The following is a 16,381-nucleotide window of genomic DNA, read 5'->3' on the forward strand; positions in this document are numbered from 1 at the left end:
TTTTCCATCATATGATGCTCCATATTTTTGTTTTTTCTTATATAGGTTCCCTATTTTTGTAATTTTGTAAATGCCCTTCCCCGCGCCACTATGCCTTTGCTCATCGTCTTTTTCTCTCTCCCTTTACTCATTCTTCATTTTCGCTTTCCTCTCCTCTCGTCCTTCTCCATCGTCTTTTTCTTTCTCTTTGTTTCCCATCTAACCCCTCGTCTCCTTTCGCCCATCCTTCCCTTCGTCCTCAAAGGCAACGAGGCCTCGTGCTGCGAATGGGAGCAGAGGCGACAGAGGATTCATGGCGTCACCTCGTGCCACATCACGTGGCGGACTTGTGAGAAACCAGAGATTGTGTGACACGTGTGCACTAAGAAAAGTTCAGAAAAAGAAAAAAAGAGGATAATTTTGAGGTTAGTTTTTTTGTAATAAAAGCTCTAACACATTCAACATGCAGCAAACCATAACACGGGCAGGCAGCCAACCTCCTACCGATCCAAACAGATACGATTAGCTAAAGAACTTCCAAGTTTCTTGGGTTTCTTCCAGCCAACAGGCACAAAGAAGAAGAGGATCATGCCCCGGTTGCCTCAGACCAGAAGTCCAGAACGGCAGATCAGCCCTTGGAATTGTGAGCTCTCTCTCTCTCTCTCTCTCTCTCTCTCGGTCATCACCACACCGACTTCTCCACGTCAGGTTGATCGCGGCCTCACCGGCGTCTTCGACGGACTCACCCTGAAGCAAAACACACAGGGATTCATCATATAGTCATCATGCGAACCATCGGTTGCCAGTGAAGAACCTTCGGTACCTGATCGGGAGACCTCCCAAAGCCACGCCGCTACAGTTGAGAGCTGAGATCGCGCTTTCTGCCTGCCATTCACATCATATACGTGTTCATAGTTCCCAAGAAAACCACTTCAATAAATATAAACAATTGATTTCAACACGCACGCCACCACTTTGTCAAAAGGAAAGATTGATTTCAACTGATGATTTCCTCTCCTTTTACATAATTTACTTTTTTATGGTATTAAATTTGATGCCTAAAGTCTGGGGAGTTATTTTGGTCTACAACGAAAAAAAAAAAAAAACAATGATAATAGAAAGCCTTAATGTCCCAACTAATATGAGGTTAACTACGTGGATCTAATCAAGCGATTAGAATTCGAATCGACAGTTCAATAATGAACAATCACAAATGACGACACTCGATGGTAATTACCTGGGCAAACTCGACGAATGCAATACGTGTCGAGTGTATGTTGTCACCAAGAAGCCTCAGACGAGAAACCTGGAAATAAAAACACTGATAAGAACCGCTTTTAACAGTTAACCAAAGCAAATTCCAGTTTGATGATAGTTGGCTGACCTCACCACAGGATTGTTCAAAGAAAGCTTTGACTTGTGGCTGAGTAACCTGCAACAGAAGGATATGCTCATGGGGTAGTATAACAATGCCGAAACTAGTTCTCCATTATACATGCATAATTGCAACCATAAAATCAGCTTTCGCATAGTTATTGTTGTAGGATAATCATAATAGCACACCAAATATAAGGATTAAAACAAGCAGAAGACGGTCTACCTTTTTATCGATGTTTGTACAGTAAACTGTTCTTATGACCATTTCCTTTTCATCTTCGGACTGCTCCATTCTCAACAATTAGTAAGATTTTAAACAGATTAAACAATAGTATGGAGGTCATAAATAAATCTCTATATCGTAAAATTTTGGTTATCCTAAAATGATATCAATAAGCTAAAACCAGTAGGCAAGGCAGGAAATGAAAAAAAGGAACTCACCCTAGGAAGAAGTTTTGGGTTCACGGGCATAATTGCAGTCTTTGAAGGTAAGACTTTGACTGGATAATAACCAAGCATAGTTCCACCAAGATTTAGAGCTGTCCTTGCACCATCTATCAGCATATATCAATTGTTAGAAAAAAAAAAATCAAATGATACATTATCCAGAAAAGAGTAGGTGTCATGTGCAGTTACCCTCATCCGAGAACTCTATAAAGGCAAATCGCATCACCGAGTGAGGGTCACCGCAAATTCGGCAATCCACCACCTTCGGTACATAAATTTTACAATGATAAGAGAAATGACAATGGATATAAGCAATACACTGTGACTTTGTGATTGTAGAATTTGCGGGAAGGAAACTAAGCAAGATAGTTTGCCATCATCAAAAGAAAAAGGTACTTCGACAAAAATCTAACTTATGGACACCCTTCTCCTTCTCCCTGACACCAAGCCAACTTGTTTCGATATAGTCTTTTCAACTTCTCTTCATGTACTGGGAGACAAGTTAGGTTTTTCATCAACATAGCTGCTGAGGGTGTTCAATTTGTTAAATATTTTTTTGTGCAAAAGCTAAGAACATTGTCTTCAGATTTTTTTAAGCAGAATTTGACTTTGAGAACTGCAGGGTTTGGAGGATTTAAACTCCATTTATTATGACGAGTAATTCATTGTTTTATTTTACTAGATCCAAATCCCCAAAACAGGCAAGAAATAGTAAGTGATGCAGTCAAACAAGTTGTTAGTCAAAGCAGATACAAGCAGGAAATAGTAGGCGCTATAGTCAAGCAAGTTCTTATTTGAATTGGATGCTAATATGTTTTTGTATAAAGTACTTGGTCCAGGTCCTTTCTTCTATGAAATTATACAAATACAGAATATACAATCATTACAGTCTTACACAAATCTAATAATATGATTGCAAAAGTTTTTTTTGGCTAAAACATTGACATACTGATTGAATAGAAGGGAAAAGAGAATGATGTGATTGGAAGAACAAAGGATATCAAAGCAAAATTGTTAAGAAGAAAAGAAAAACAAAATGGTTTGTTCAAGGGATGCCTCTCTGGCTGTGAGGATCTCCAGCCAAATCTTTGATATTGAATCTATATCATTGATGAGTGGTTCACTGAACTTTTGATGTTTCTTCGACTAGGTCTAGTATGTATATATTAAGCCTTTGAAATTATTTCATGCAACATGCTCCTATTTGCTGAAAATCAAAACAAGCCAATCAATTCCTACTTGCTTCCCAATGTGAACAAAATGTCCACATGTTTCTTCCTTTTGGCACCCAGATTACGTTAAAGATATTAATAATCATTTTAGGTATAGATGATACCATCACCTTGTGTTATAAGCTAACTCCGCTTATAGAAAGGTATAGGAAATCCCATAATTAAAGGGTTCTGAATCCCATAATTAAGGGATTTATAATTTCATAATTAAGGAAATGAATTAGTATCAAATCAGCATCAAATCAATTAGTATCAAATTAAGAAAATGAATTAGTAACATAATTAAGGGATTCTCAGTCAATATCAAATAAAAGCCCATATTATAGGAAATGAATTAGAATGAAATATTGTATAGAATCAATATAATCAATTTTCTTAGTTGTACAGGTTGTAATAAGCTTATATATGTCTTCCTTTGTATACAGAAAAAATTAATGAATGAGAAATTATATTCTCTTGTGTTCATAGTATACAGAAAAAATCAATTTTTCTTCTTTCTTTCAGTCTTAATTGCTGACAGTATTTTCCTCTATTCTGCCACTCTTCGGATCAGCCCCAACTATTTCTTATTTTTGGTTTGCTTGTGAGGAACCTACACTACTATGTCTGGAGGAGAGAGGATGAAACTAATGCTTCTATCTCCGACAAACAACTTAGGTGACAATCCATCCTCGCTAATTACAATGCATAAACTTAACGGACAAAACTTTCTTTGTCAGTTTGTTGGCCCCAGCCTGTAAAGTTGCATATCCGAGGAAGAGGAAAGATTGACTATTTGATCAAATCAATAATGACACCTACAGAGGATGATCCTAAGTTTGAAGTATAGGATTCTGAAAATTCCATGATCATGTCATGGTTGATAAACTCTATGGAACTAGAAATTAGCTAAACATATATATTTTTACCAACAATAAAGAAGTTATAGGATGTTGTGGTCGAGACATATTCTGATATGGGGAATCCAGCCCAAGTATTTGAGATTACAAGCAAGATCAGAGAGTGAGCTTAAACAAGGTAATACTAGTGTTACAAAATACTTTAATACTTTGAAAACACTGTGGCAAGAGCTTGATATTTTTTCTGATTTTGAGTGGTCATGTGCTGCTGATAGTTTTTGATACATAAAAATGCTTGAGAGGGATCAATCCTTTTAATTTTTGGCAAGTTTAAACAAAAAATAGATGAAGTTCGTGGATGAATATTAGGAAAGGATCCATTGTCATCTCTCCAAGCTATATTCTCCAAAGTTATGAGGGAGGAAAGTAGAAGACAAGTCATGATGGGATCTTCCACTCCATTTATGATTGCAGAAAATTCTGCACTTATTAGGACAGTTAAAATTAATTCTTTTGTTAATGCTGTGCAACATAATCAAAGGGAGATGATAAAAGCAAAGTATGATGTGATATTTATAATAAACCAAACTAAGACACACAAGGATTTTAAGTTGACAATCAATTTGCCACCACCTCTAAAGGAGACGAAATGCCTTTGTTCAATAAGGAACAAATTGAGCAACTGTTTAAGTTTCTAAACCAGTCCCCAAATCCTAATCCTTCTCCTTCGTCATCTTGCTCTTTGGCCAAGAAAAGTAATTATTTCATAGTTTTGTCTACTTTTGGTCTTAAGGCTCCTTGGACCATAGATTCTAATACAACAAACCATATGACTAGCCTTTCACACTTGTTTTCCTCCTACACACCTTCTCCAATAAACTCTAAAATAAAATTTCTTGATGGATCACTTTCTTCTATGGCAGGAAAAGACACAATTGCAATTTCAAATTCCTTTGTATTAAATTCTATGCTTCATGTTCTCAACTTGTTTTGTAACTTGTTGTATATTAGCAAACTCACAAAGGATTTACATTGTGCTGCTAAATTCTTTCATTCTCACTGTGAATTTCATAACTTATATTTGGGGAAGATGACTGGTAGTGCTAAAGAGGGCGAAGAACTTTATTATCTTGAAGATGACACTACTTGGAATGGACAAGCTTAGTTGACAATAAATAGTAACACTCCTACTAGTAGTGAAATAATGTTGTGGCACTATAAACTAGGCCACCCAAGCTTTCCTTATTTGCAAAAGTTTTTACCTTCATTGCTCAAAAATAATAATAGTTCTTTATTTTAATGTGAAATTCATCAATTTGCTAAACACCATCGCACTGTTTTTCCTTCTCGGCCATACAAAGAATCCAAACCACTTAGTCTTATACAGAATGACATTTGGGGTCCTTTTAAAGTGAAATCTGTTCAGAACCAAGTGGTTTAAAACATTTATTGATAACCATACAAGAGTATGTTGGGTTTACCTCTTAAAAGAAAATTCTCATGCTGAAAAAACTTTCAAGAACTTTCATACCATGATCCAAAATCAATTCCAAGCAAAAATACAAGTTTTGAGAACTGACAATGGTAGAGAATACTTTAATACTATTCTTGGTTCTTATTTGTTAGAGTATGGAATAATCCACCAATCTTCATTTGTAGATAGCCCCCAACAAAATGTTATTGCCAAACGAAAAAATAGACACCTACATGAAGTAGCACACTCTCTTTTATTCACTACATATGTTCCTAAATATCTTTTAGAAGATGCCATTCTTACTGCTTCATATTTGATTAATCGAATGCCTATCATAATATTTAGTTTCCAAACACCTCTTGATCGTTTAACTCTCTTCCACCAAAGGTATTTGGGTGCATTGCTTTTGTCCACATTCATAACCATCATTAAAGTAAACTTGAGCCACGTGCATTAAAGTGTGTGTTCATTGGCTACTCCCCGAATCAAAAGAGCTAAAAATGTTATAATCCCATATCGAAAAAATATTTGTCACTATGGATGTCACATTCTTTGAAAACTAAACATATTTCTAAAAAAATCATCTTCAAGGAGAGAATTCTACCCAAGAAGAATGTTTTTGAGAACTGTCTCTACCAATCTCTATTTCTTGTCAGATTCATCTCCTACTTTCACTCTATCAAACTTACCTAGCCAACAACTAACTAGTCCTATTGATACTCTTGAATCCAAATCTCCAACACCGTAACATGCTATTGGACAATCTAGTTCAGGGAGAGATATCACTGTGATTGCACTTGAGCTTCATGTGTATTCAAGACAGCAAAATCTAGAAAAAGTCGATGTTCACCCTCCTGAATACTGCCAAGAGTCTAAACCGATAGCAGATCTAAACATAGACATAGGTAACTCTATTCCTTCCTCAGATGTTGATGTTCCCATTGCCATTAGAAAAAGAATTAGATCTTGTACGATGCATCCTATCTAAATATGTATCCTATCATAGATTGTCTCCAACCTTTAAAGTTTTTACACCTCACTTGTCTAGTTTAGAAATTCAAAAAAATATACACGATACTCTATTAATTTCAGAATGGAGAGAAACAGTTATGGAGGCGATGAGATCTCTTCAAAAGAATGATACTTGGAGTGTGGTGCATCTGCCAAAGGAGAAGAATCCAGTGGGATATAAATGAGTGTTTACTATTAAATATAAGACAAATAGTTCTATTAAAAAACACAAAGCCAGATTGGTTGCAAAATAATTTACTCAAACATATGGTATTGACTACCAAGAAACATTTGCTCCGGTTGCGAAACTAAATACTATTCAAGTATTTCTATCTTTTGCAGCTAATTTTGAATGGCTTTTACATCAATTAGATGTGAAAAATACCTTTCTTAATGGAGAACTAGGGGAAGAAGTATACATGGATCTACCACCCAACTTTGAAAATTTGTATGGCTCGAATAAGGTGTGCAAGCTAAGAAGATCTCTTTATGGTCTTAAGCAATCACCACGTATATGGTTTGAGAGGTTCACAAGGTCAATTCGTGGCCATGGTTACACTCAAAGTCACTAGGACTATACAATATTCTAAAAACACGTAGATAAGGGAGATATTGCTATTCTTATAGTTTATGTGGATGATATTATCCTAATAGATAATGATGTCTCAGAATTGGAGAAATTGAAGTATATCCTAGACAAAGAGTTTGAAGTTAAAGTTCTTGGATAGCTAAGATATTTCTTGGGCACGGAAATAGCAAGATCAAATAATAGGATATTTTTTTCAAAAAGAAAATACACCTTAGATCTTCTAAAAAAATAGGGATGCTTGGTTGTAAGCCTTGGGACACTCCAATATATCTTATCATAAATTGGGATGTCCTTCTCAAAGAGCGATGGTAGATGCAATCAAATATCAGAGATTGGTCGGTAAGTTGATTTATCTAACTCATACTCGCCCAGACTTGGCATTTGTAGTGAGTCTAGTGAGTTAATTTATGCATTCACCACATGAAGAATATTTAGAGGTAATATATAGGATCCTTAGATATCTGAAAAGGACTTTAGGCAAAGAATTATTATTCAAAAAGGTCAATCATATGAGAATTGAGGCCTTCACTGATGCTGATTGGGCAAGATAAATAAGTGATAGGAGATCAACTTCAAGATATTGCACATTTGTTAGAGGTAATTTGGTTACTTGAAGGAGCAAGAAGCAGATAGTTATTGCTAGAAGCAATGCTAAAGCAGAGTTCAGAGCAGTAGCACAAGGTATTTATGAACTCTTATGGCCAAAAAATGCCCATACTGTGACAATAAGACTGCTATCAACATTGCTCATAATCCAATGCACCATGATCGAACAAGCATGTTGAAGTAGATCGACATTTCATAAAGGAGACAATTGAAGAAAGAATTGCCTGCATGCCTTACATTCCTACAAAGAAGCAACTAACATATATTCTTATCAAAGAGCTTCAAAGATCTTCTTATGAGGATCTGACAAGCAAGCTGGGAAAGATTTACATCTTCGAGCCAGCTTGAGGGGGAGTGTAGAAAATCTCATGATTAAAAGATTTTGTATCCCATAATTAAGGAAATGGATTAATATCAAGTCAGCATCTAATCAATTAGTATCAAATTAAGGAAATGAAATAGTATCATAATTAAGGGATTCTCAATCAGTATTAATCAACCCACATTATAGGAAATGAATTAGAATGAAATATTATATGGAATCAATAGAATCAATTCCCTTAGTTATACAGGTTATAATCCACTCATATAGATCTTCCTTTGTATATAGAAAAGATCAATGTATATAGAAAAGTTCAAAAGTCATAGATGCTTAAGTTAAATTTTGCTTCAACAGACTGCATTACCTATGTAAAATCAGTTATTTTTAATAATTGTGATACAAGGAAAGACATAGTTTAGCATGCATATAAGAATAAGATTTCTTTTTCCTAAGGGAAAATGAAACCAATAAATTTGCAACTGTTACTCCCTTATTATCTAACATGGCTGCAAAGTTAAAACAAAATAAACCTTAAATTGTCTGTCGCCTCTTGGCCAGAGTACTGTGCCCTCATCAGCAAGCCAACAACTTCATAGTCAATTAAATTATCATTCTGAGACTGTACTTTGGAGAACAATGATCACAAGGTTACTTAGTTGCTTCTCCATTTCTTACCAACTTGAGAAGATATAAAGAAATTGCATCAACTCTTAACTCCTTTAACAAAAGATGCAGAAAATAGGAACTTGGATTGAAGAAGAATAGATGCAAGAAAAAAAAAATCATGTACTAAATGAACAACCAGCATATCATAGAAAACCTTGGTGAATGAAGTTTGAGAAACTTACTTGTCCACATGTAGCAAATATTTCAGCAAGCTTCTCTTCAGTCACCTGATGCAGGTTTTACATAATTAATATCAATACAAGCACCAAGCCAGCTTTAGCCTTTAGGAATGATGACAAGAACAAGAACTAGAAGAAGATTATAACACTAATAAAGGACAAAAAGAACACAAATATATATATATATATATATATATATATATATATATATATATATATATATATATATATATAATATAATATAATATAATATAATATAATATAAATTTAATGGACTCACATGACGATCAACATCAGAAATATATACAGTTCGCTTAACGCTTTCTTCCCTCTCAGCTTTCCAAAGTCTATCGTTCATCCTCCTTAGCCCCTGGTTATGACCATATCTTCTCTGACATATAATAACATTACAGGACAAATCAATCACACAAATCGACCAAAAGCAAACAAAAAGAAGTTAAAAGAGAACATTAACAACGAAAGTTAAACAAATCGAGATGTATTGCCAACAATTGGACAAAAGAATGAAGTAGATCATGATACGCTTCATCCAAATCACACATTTTTCTTTGCTTCCTTCATTTCTTTCTCGTAGATGCAATGATTCCGGGATACATTAAACCCAAAACCCCGATATACCCATCAATCATGCGATCTAAAGATCAACGGGAAAAAGACGCAAATCCAAAAATCAAGACAGAGAAGTTACTCTGCGATTCGGCTGATTATTCGATGACCCATCGCTGATCGAATCCATACCACCATCAAGATTGCAAAGCAGACCATTACTATAGAAACCACCCGAGGCCATAAAAAAGGGCGTCACTGCCGACAGCCGGGCGGCGGGGGCAGGGTTAGAAGAAGGGACGAACTCCTTGGCGGCTGGGTTCAATTTGGAGAGCAAATCCACCAGCTCCCGCACCTCGCTCTGGTACTCCGCCTCCGCCCCGTCTGCCGGCGGCGGCATCTGGTGGCGCATGAACTGATCCTCGGACCCGATCGCCTTCTCCGCCACCGCAGCCATTTGTTTATTCCCCCCCCCCTTCTCCACGAGAAGCACAAAACGGCTGCAAGAATCACCGATGACCGATCGAATCCCAACAATTCGATCAAGCAAAGCAAAAGGAGCAAAACTCGATCTTTACTCGCTCGCACTCCCGTTCGTTTGATGAGGCGAGAGAGAGAGAGAGATGGGATGGGATGGCGATCGGGCGCGACGAGACACCGCGATAAATAGAGACTTCTTCCGGCATATGCCATCGCCAAAACAATAATAAAAAAACAAAAATAATTATTATTATAATTTTAAAATTTACGTTTTCCTCTTCTTTATTTATTCCATTTAATTAAAATAATGTATACTTTTTTTATCACGAGAAGCAAGGGATTTTTTAGGGTTTATTATCTCAATAATCAATATAAACCACTAAGTTTTCTTAAAGTCAAAGGAAGATTAAGCAATTGAGAGGAAAAGGGGTTTTGATTATCTCCATAATTAATATAAAAATTTTATACTAAATTTTATTAAATATAATAAAAAATTATATCGTTATATTTTTATTTCAAACACTAAGTGATGAAGATAAGTTTTGATGGATCTTGATTATTAATTCTTGATATTTTTATCAAGATACTCGATTTAAGATCGATAAGTTGGATATGCCATTACTAAATTTATCATTAGGTGAAATATTTTTTGGCATAAGTTATATTCTTGTAATTGATTGGCACAGAAATTGAGGGGTCGGATAAGATTAGGATATAGGTAAGTCTGTCACATATGTCTTTTCCCGTTTCATGCACTCATGTTACACGTTTAACATGTTTATTTAGTGTGTCTGCGTTGGATGACAATTGTGGACTCATATTTGTTTATGTGGTGCATGTAATGTAGATTTATCTGATTGGAGATTTTTCTTACGATTTCTATATGTTGAGAGCGATGTGGAACATCTATTTCGTTTCGTACACTCATTTTATATGTAGATCTTGTTTATTTGGTGCATGTAATGGAATTATTTGAATGGGGTCATCCTTTTCACTATTCACGCACTTAATTTGCATGCATATCTTTGTATTAATATAGGTTAAATATAGCAGAGAGATGAGAATTTGAACCCAAGAGAGAGAAAGTAGGTGGCGATGCATGAGGAGTATAGGGTCAAGTGTACGATGGACCACATCATCCAAGTTTCCAAGGTGAGTCTATCAAGATATGAGCTAATGATGATGACATGTTATATTTCCTTTTCACGTTGGAATCGAAGAGGGTGGGGGGCCAAATGTGTGACACGTGAGTAATGGTCGGTAGATGGTCAATGTCAATGCATGTAGGTCTTTGATTAATATGAACTACGTATCAATGAGAGAGAGAGAGAGAGAGAAGGATCACATGGACACCCATTACCTGTCCACCTCAGTCAAACATCACATCTTATCCTTGGAGAATAATGAGGATAATTGGATGGAAATGTTGGGAGTCTGTAAGAGATATCTAACTAATACAATAAAATTTGACTTGCATCTACTTGTCTTGTCTCTGGAACAAGATGAGATTATCATCTTTCTTATGTGATCATAACTCTTGACATCACTAACATACCTACCTCTCATAATTGTAGGGTAGAATTCTAAGTTTTGAGAGCCATGAGAAGTATGTTGATATTTCAGTATGTTCTTAAAAATGATGAGATTTTGTGTAAACCCTCAATGAAAAGAAATAATATTTGAATTACTCTTGTTGGGATATCTAGTTATCATAAAATTATTGAATATATAATATTTATTTCTTGGATATCTTTCTTGCTTCTTTGATGATGGCCGGGATTTCTTTATCGATCATTAATGTTGTTTTCTACTTCATTATTCCACATTCACGTTTGAGAGACCTCCAAATGAATTTCTTCGATGTAAAATTTATTATTTAAATCATAATATAGAATAATATGGTTTATATATATTTTTTTAAATGTAAATAGCGAAGATGGTATTAGATCCTTTGATCTGTTATATGTCGGACATCATCAACATCATCATTATCATCATCATTATCATTTTTAACGTAAGCTCGTCGGGTCATCGGAGGAAGGTTAACTTTGTAGTCCAGCCCAAGAGGCCCAATCTTATGGGCCCAAGCAATCCAGCCCATCGGACAGGATCTAAGAGCGCTGAACCATATCATGCGATGGGATTTGCTAGGATTCTTGCTGCTGATGTAGTGCTCAAGTAGCAATATACTTAGGCCACAAACTTGAGTTAGGCCAACTTCTGCAAGAGGAGTTTTGGCAGGATTCTTGCTGCTGAGATGCACCCAAGAATCACATCACGGCTGGACTTCACACCATGCTAACTTCTGAAGCTTTCATGGAGATCTTATGTCTCTCTCTCTCTCTCTCTCTCTCTCTCTCTCTCTCTCTCCAAATAGAAAGAAAGAACTGATGCGTTGCTTTCGCACACAGCCTCATTCCTCGTCAATCATAAGACGCCGCCGCTTTTCTCTTTCGCTAAGCAAGAGATCAATCTTGTTTGTTTATGAATGGCGGCTCGGCTCCACTCCAATCTTTGTGGGCTATCTCCTTATGTCTTCTCTTACTGCGGCCATGAACGACAAGAGCAATACTTACGTACCGATAGGACACGTCGACCAGCTTCCCCGAGGCGAGAAGGCCAGCGGAGAGGCTCCCCGGTCTTTGGCTTCCGTGGCCAGGCACGTCGGCGGGGCATGCCTTCATGTCCTGGCCAGCCCTGGCACCGGGACGCTCGTCTTCGCGTCCGTGTGCCTCGTGTTGGCTTACAAGCATAAGAAGAGTAAACTGACGGCATCGAGCACTGCGGCCGCCGCCACGATTCCCGAGGCCCCGCAGCAGTCCCCGCCGACCCCTGTTACCCCTGTGTTGTACCGGTCGGTGTCGTTCGGGATGCTGTACGGCGGCGAGAACGCGATGCAAAGGATCATGCACGCTCACGAGGCGCGCCTCGACAGCACGAAGCTGAACAAAGCTGTGAACGACTTGAGCGCGGAACTCACCAACGAGCGAAAGGACTACAGTAAACTAAACGTAAATAGACTACGCACACCCTCTCTCTCTCTCTCGCACGCTCGCCTCGAGTGTTTGATGGCCAGGTTGCTGTCCTTCGAACGTTCTTGAGCCGTTTGAGCGTCCATGGCAGGTGCTCGCAGCAAGTCTTGAAATGAGCGGAAGGGAGAAGGAAGCGATCAAAATATTGGAGGCAGCTTTGGAGAAGAGCGCAAACAACAAGGAGGAGATGCACGAGATTGAGATGTTGTTGGTGGAAATGCTGATATACGAGGTGCAATCATCTCGCACTCTTTTATGATCCATTGCTTAGATTGCTGGTCTATCTTTCATCCACACGACATAAAATCAACGATGATTCTGAACATGAAGCATATTAATGTTGTCATTACAGCATCATTTATTGATCTTTTTGAAAGATATCTTTGAGCCAACTTTGTTCTGTCATATTTGCAAGGGCGACTATGTAAAAGCTTTAGGTTACACGACCCTCTGTGGCGAGGAAACTTCGGCTGCGGATCCCCGAGTTCCTCTCTATAAGGTGGGTGAGAGATTGCCTATATGCCAAAGAAGGTTGACATTAATCTGACAAGAAGCGGTTTGTCGCACGTAGGCGGCAATCTTCGCCTTGATGGGCAAAATGTATCGTGCTAAAGAATGCTACGAGACGTTTAAAGAGATCCAGAAGAACTACAACCGGCTAAAGTTCTACAAGGACGGATCAACAGTTCATTTTATAGTGCCTGAGTTCGACCAGTTCATGACGATCGTAAACAACATCAAGAAAGAGATTAAGGATGCTCATTCAACAACAACAGTTGCCAGCAAGGGCAATCAAGGGACTCAACAAGTTCAGCCAGGAGGAACAGCGGTCGACCAGGCCAAGGCGACACCACAAGCTCCGCAAGGAGGAACCGCTACCGATCAGGGGACTCAGCAAACTCAGCAAGGAGGAACTCCGCAAGTGGGGACTCGACAACCTAAGCAAGAAGGAACCGCTACCGATCAGGAGACTCAAGCTCAACAAGAACTCAACAAACTAAGCAAGAAGGAACCGCTACCTGATAAGTAGACGAGATTTCCTTAACTGTTTGAGGAAATCTCTCTCTAATCTGAGGAAAATTCTCCCTGTATAAAAGGAAGGGGATATGTTAATAACAATCAACTTCTTATACAACTTGTTTATCTATTTATTTTCTAACATGGTATCAGAGCAATTCCTCCTTGGCGACAGCACTATCGTGGAGTCATTGAAGAAGCACAAGACACAGATTCAGAGCCAGTGCTAACGAGCATCGTCTTGGCTCTGCTCATCCACTCCTTCTCTTCCTTCATCGCCGGTCTTGCTTTTCTTCGTCGGCCTTGCTCCCTCTCCTATTTGTTGCCTAGACACTCTCCGTCGCCGTCACGCAAGGAGGAAAACATTCTCTCACTGCCTCCTCAATAGCGGTGAACGGCGAACGGTGGTGTCTTCCTCGCTCGGTCTTCCTTACTTAATGACGGCTGCCGCGTCTTCCTCCTTCACTGTCGCAGCCACTTCCCGGCCAGCAGCGGCCGCAACCGCTACATCTTCCTTCCTCTACCACAGCAGCTTTCACTGTCGCTTTCCTCTATACATCTAATTGCTGCAGATTTCTCTCACTGCAGTTTCCTTGAGTACCACTACAGATTTTCGCGGCCACTTCCCGACGAATCGCAGTCTTGAGTACCGCACTGTTGTAGATTGCCCAATCTACTGCAGCAATCTATAGCATCAGCCCCTTCCCTCATTCTCCACCTTGTGTGACCTGAGTATCACACAAGGTTCGCTGCATCTCTTCTCAAAAAAACAGAAAAAGTCTTCATTCACTTCTTCTGATGTTTCAGTTCTTGTAGGGACTCCCACTTCTTGTTTTTCTACAGGGCTTATCTCCATCAATGCTGCTATGTTGATCCCCTTTAAGTTATCAAAGGGTGGCAACTATGCGTCCTGGTGAGCTCAATTTTTTAATCTTTTATTTGGATACGACTTGTTAGGTTACATTGATGGCTCTTTCAGTTGTCCTCCGGCCATGCTCAACATTCCTGGCGATCCCAGTCCAGTACCCAATCCAGCTCACAAACTGTGGCTACGTCAAGATCGTCTCATCCTCCAAGCTATTCAAGCTTCAGTTGCTGGATCCGTTGCTCCCTTAATATCTTCATGTGTGACAGCTGCCGATGCATGGTCTACACTGCAAACCACCCTGGCAAATCATTCGCGTACTCGCAAACTTAGTCTTCTATTATGGTGACAAAATAAGAGGGAAGTACTATATCTGATTATCTACAACATATCAAGGTTATCATTGATGACTTGGCCTTGATAGGTCATTCCTTATGTGACGAAGAGGTTGTCATTCACACCCTCAATGGTCTCGACACCGACTATAAGGAATTGGCTGCTGCAATTCGGGCACGCGACTCACTAGTCTCTTTTGAAGATCTCTATGATAAGCTGACTGACTACGAGATATACTTGAAGCATGCAGACAAACTGCCTGGATCAACTGTCACAACTCAAGTCAGTTACAAGTTAAAATGGAAGAGCACTCGGTACTTGCCGAACATCACCGAAGGTTTGACTAATGCGCCTCTTGATTCTGTGAGTTCCATGCAACACCCCTCCTATCCTCATAGTCATCACTTCTCGCAAAGTGACAACTCCAGCCATCATTCATCTTGGCGTCCTGCCCTACCGAGCCATCAAAGACGGGTCGTTTGCCAACTGTGTGATAAAGTCGGCCACTCCACTAAAGTTTGCCGGTCTCGTCCCCGCCTCCCTACTCCGTCACACTGGCCTCAGGCAAATCTCCTAACTTCTCCGACACCTAGCCAGTCCAACTGGATTGTCGACTCTGGTGCCTCTCATCACATCACCGCTGATCTTCAGAATTTGTCTCTTCACAATCCCTATGACGGCGATGAAGATATCATCATCGGTGATAGTAAATGACTTCCTATAACTCATACTGGTTCCACAACTCTTAATTCTGACTCTAATACATTTACCCTTGATGATGTTTTATGCGCCCCTCATATTACACGCAACCTCATTTCTATTTCTCAATTTTGCAAACATAACAATACTTCCATTGAATTCTTTCCTGATTCATTTCTTGTTAAGGACTTGAGCACGAGGGCATCATTGGTCCAAGGCCCGAATAAAGACAACATTTATGAATGACCGTCAACCTCTCGAATAACCCAGCCCATTGTTCATTCTTCTGTTGCGGCTCCAATTGATGTGTGACATCGTTGGCTTTGTCATCCCTCGTCCTTTATTCAGCAGAAGTTATTATCTCGTCACTCTCTTTCTCTTTTTAAGTCCACTAATTCTATGATGCATTGTGATGCTTGTCTTAGTAATAAGAGTCATCGGCAGCCTTTTGGCTCATCTTCTATTTCCTCCTCTAAACCTTTTGAAATTATATATACTGATGTTTGGGGTCTTGCTCCAATCTTATCTTTTGATACTTCTTCCGGTCTCCTTTTATCACAACGTAAGTACATTCAAGATTTGTTATTAAAGACAAACATGCAGGATGCAAATGCAGTTACAACCCCCATCTCTACTAGTGGTTCTCTCAAATTATTGGATGGAA

The 16,381-nt window shown here is 38.7% G+C and overlaps 2 protein-coding genes across 4 annotated transcripts; one reads left to right on the forward strand and one right to left on the reverse strand.

Annotated features, from left to right (window-relative positions):
• Positions 1 to 371: 371 nt before the first annotated feature.
• Positions 372 to 9,902, reverse strand: LOC103987045 (polyadenylate-binding protein-interacting protein 11). Of its 3 annotated transcripts, XM_009405230.3 has the most exons (10): positions 9,431 to 9,902; positions 9,002 to 9,112; positions 8,725 to 8,769; positions 1,993 to 2,065; positions 1,798 to 1,910; positions 1,580 to 1,639; positions 1,364 to 1,411; positions 1,217 to 1,285; positions 803 to 864; positions 372 to 726 (listed from the first exon to the last, which is right to left on the reverse strand). In XM_009405230.3, the coding sequence occupies exons 1-10, from the start codon at positions 9,743 to 9,745 to the stop codon at positions 684 to 686; spliced, it is 939 nt and encodes a 312-aa protein (XP_009403505.1). In that variant the 5' UTR covers positions 9,746 to 9,902; the 3' UTR covers positions 372 to 683. The 3 variants fall into 3 exon arrangements, with proteins under 3 accessions (XP_009403505.1, XP_065012266.1, XP_065012265.1); XM_065156194.1 differs by lacking the exon at positions 9,002 to 9,112 and having other exon boundaries at positions 467 to 726; positions 9,431 to 9,893; XM_065156193.1 differs by having other exon boundaries at positions 467 to 726; positions 1,217 to 1,411; positions 9,431 to 9,893.
• Positions 9,903 to 12,299: 2,397 nt separating this feature from the next.
• LOC103988249 (uncharacterized) lies at positions 12,300 to 13,916 on the forward strand. Its single transcript, XM_065156192.1, has 4 exons — positions 12,300 to 12,779; positions 12,892 to 13,032; positions 13,216 to 13,299; positions 13,372 to 13,916. Exons 1-4 carry the CDS (start codon positions 12,300 to 12,302, stop codon positions 13,828 to 13,830), a joined length of 1,164 nt encoding a protein of 387 aa, XP_065012264.1. The 3' UTR covers positions 13,831 to 13,916.
• The last annotated feature ends 2,465 nt before the right edge of the window (positions 13,917 to 16,381 follow it).

Source organism: Musa acuminata, chromosome BXJ3-6 (assembly GCF_036884655.1).
Source record: "Musa acuminata AAA Group cultivar baxijiao chromosome BXJ3-6, Cavendish_Baxijiao_AAA, whole genome shotgun sequence".
In the NCBI taxonomy this organism is placed as follows: Eukaryota; Viridiplantae; Streptophyta; class Magnoliopsida; order Zingiberales; family Musaceae; genus Musa; species Musa acuminata.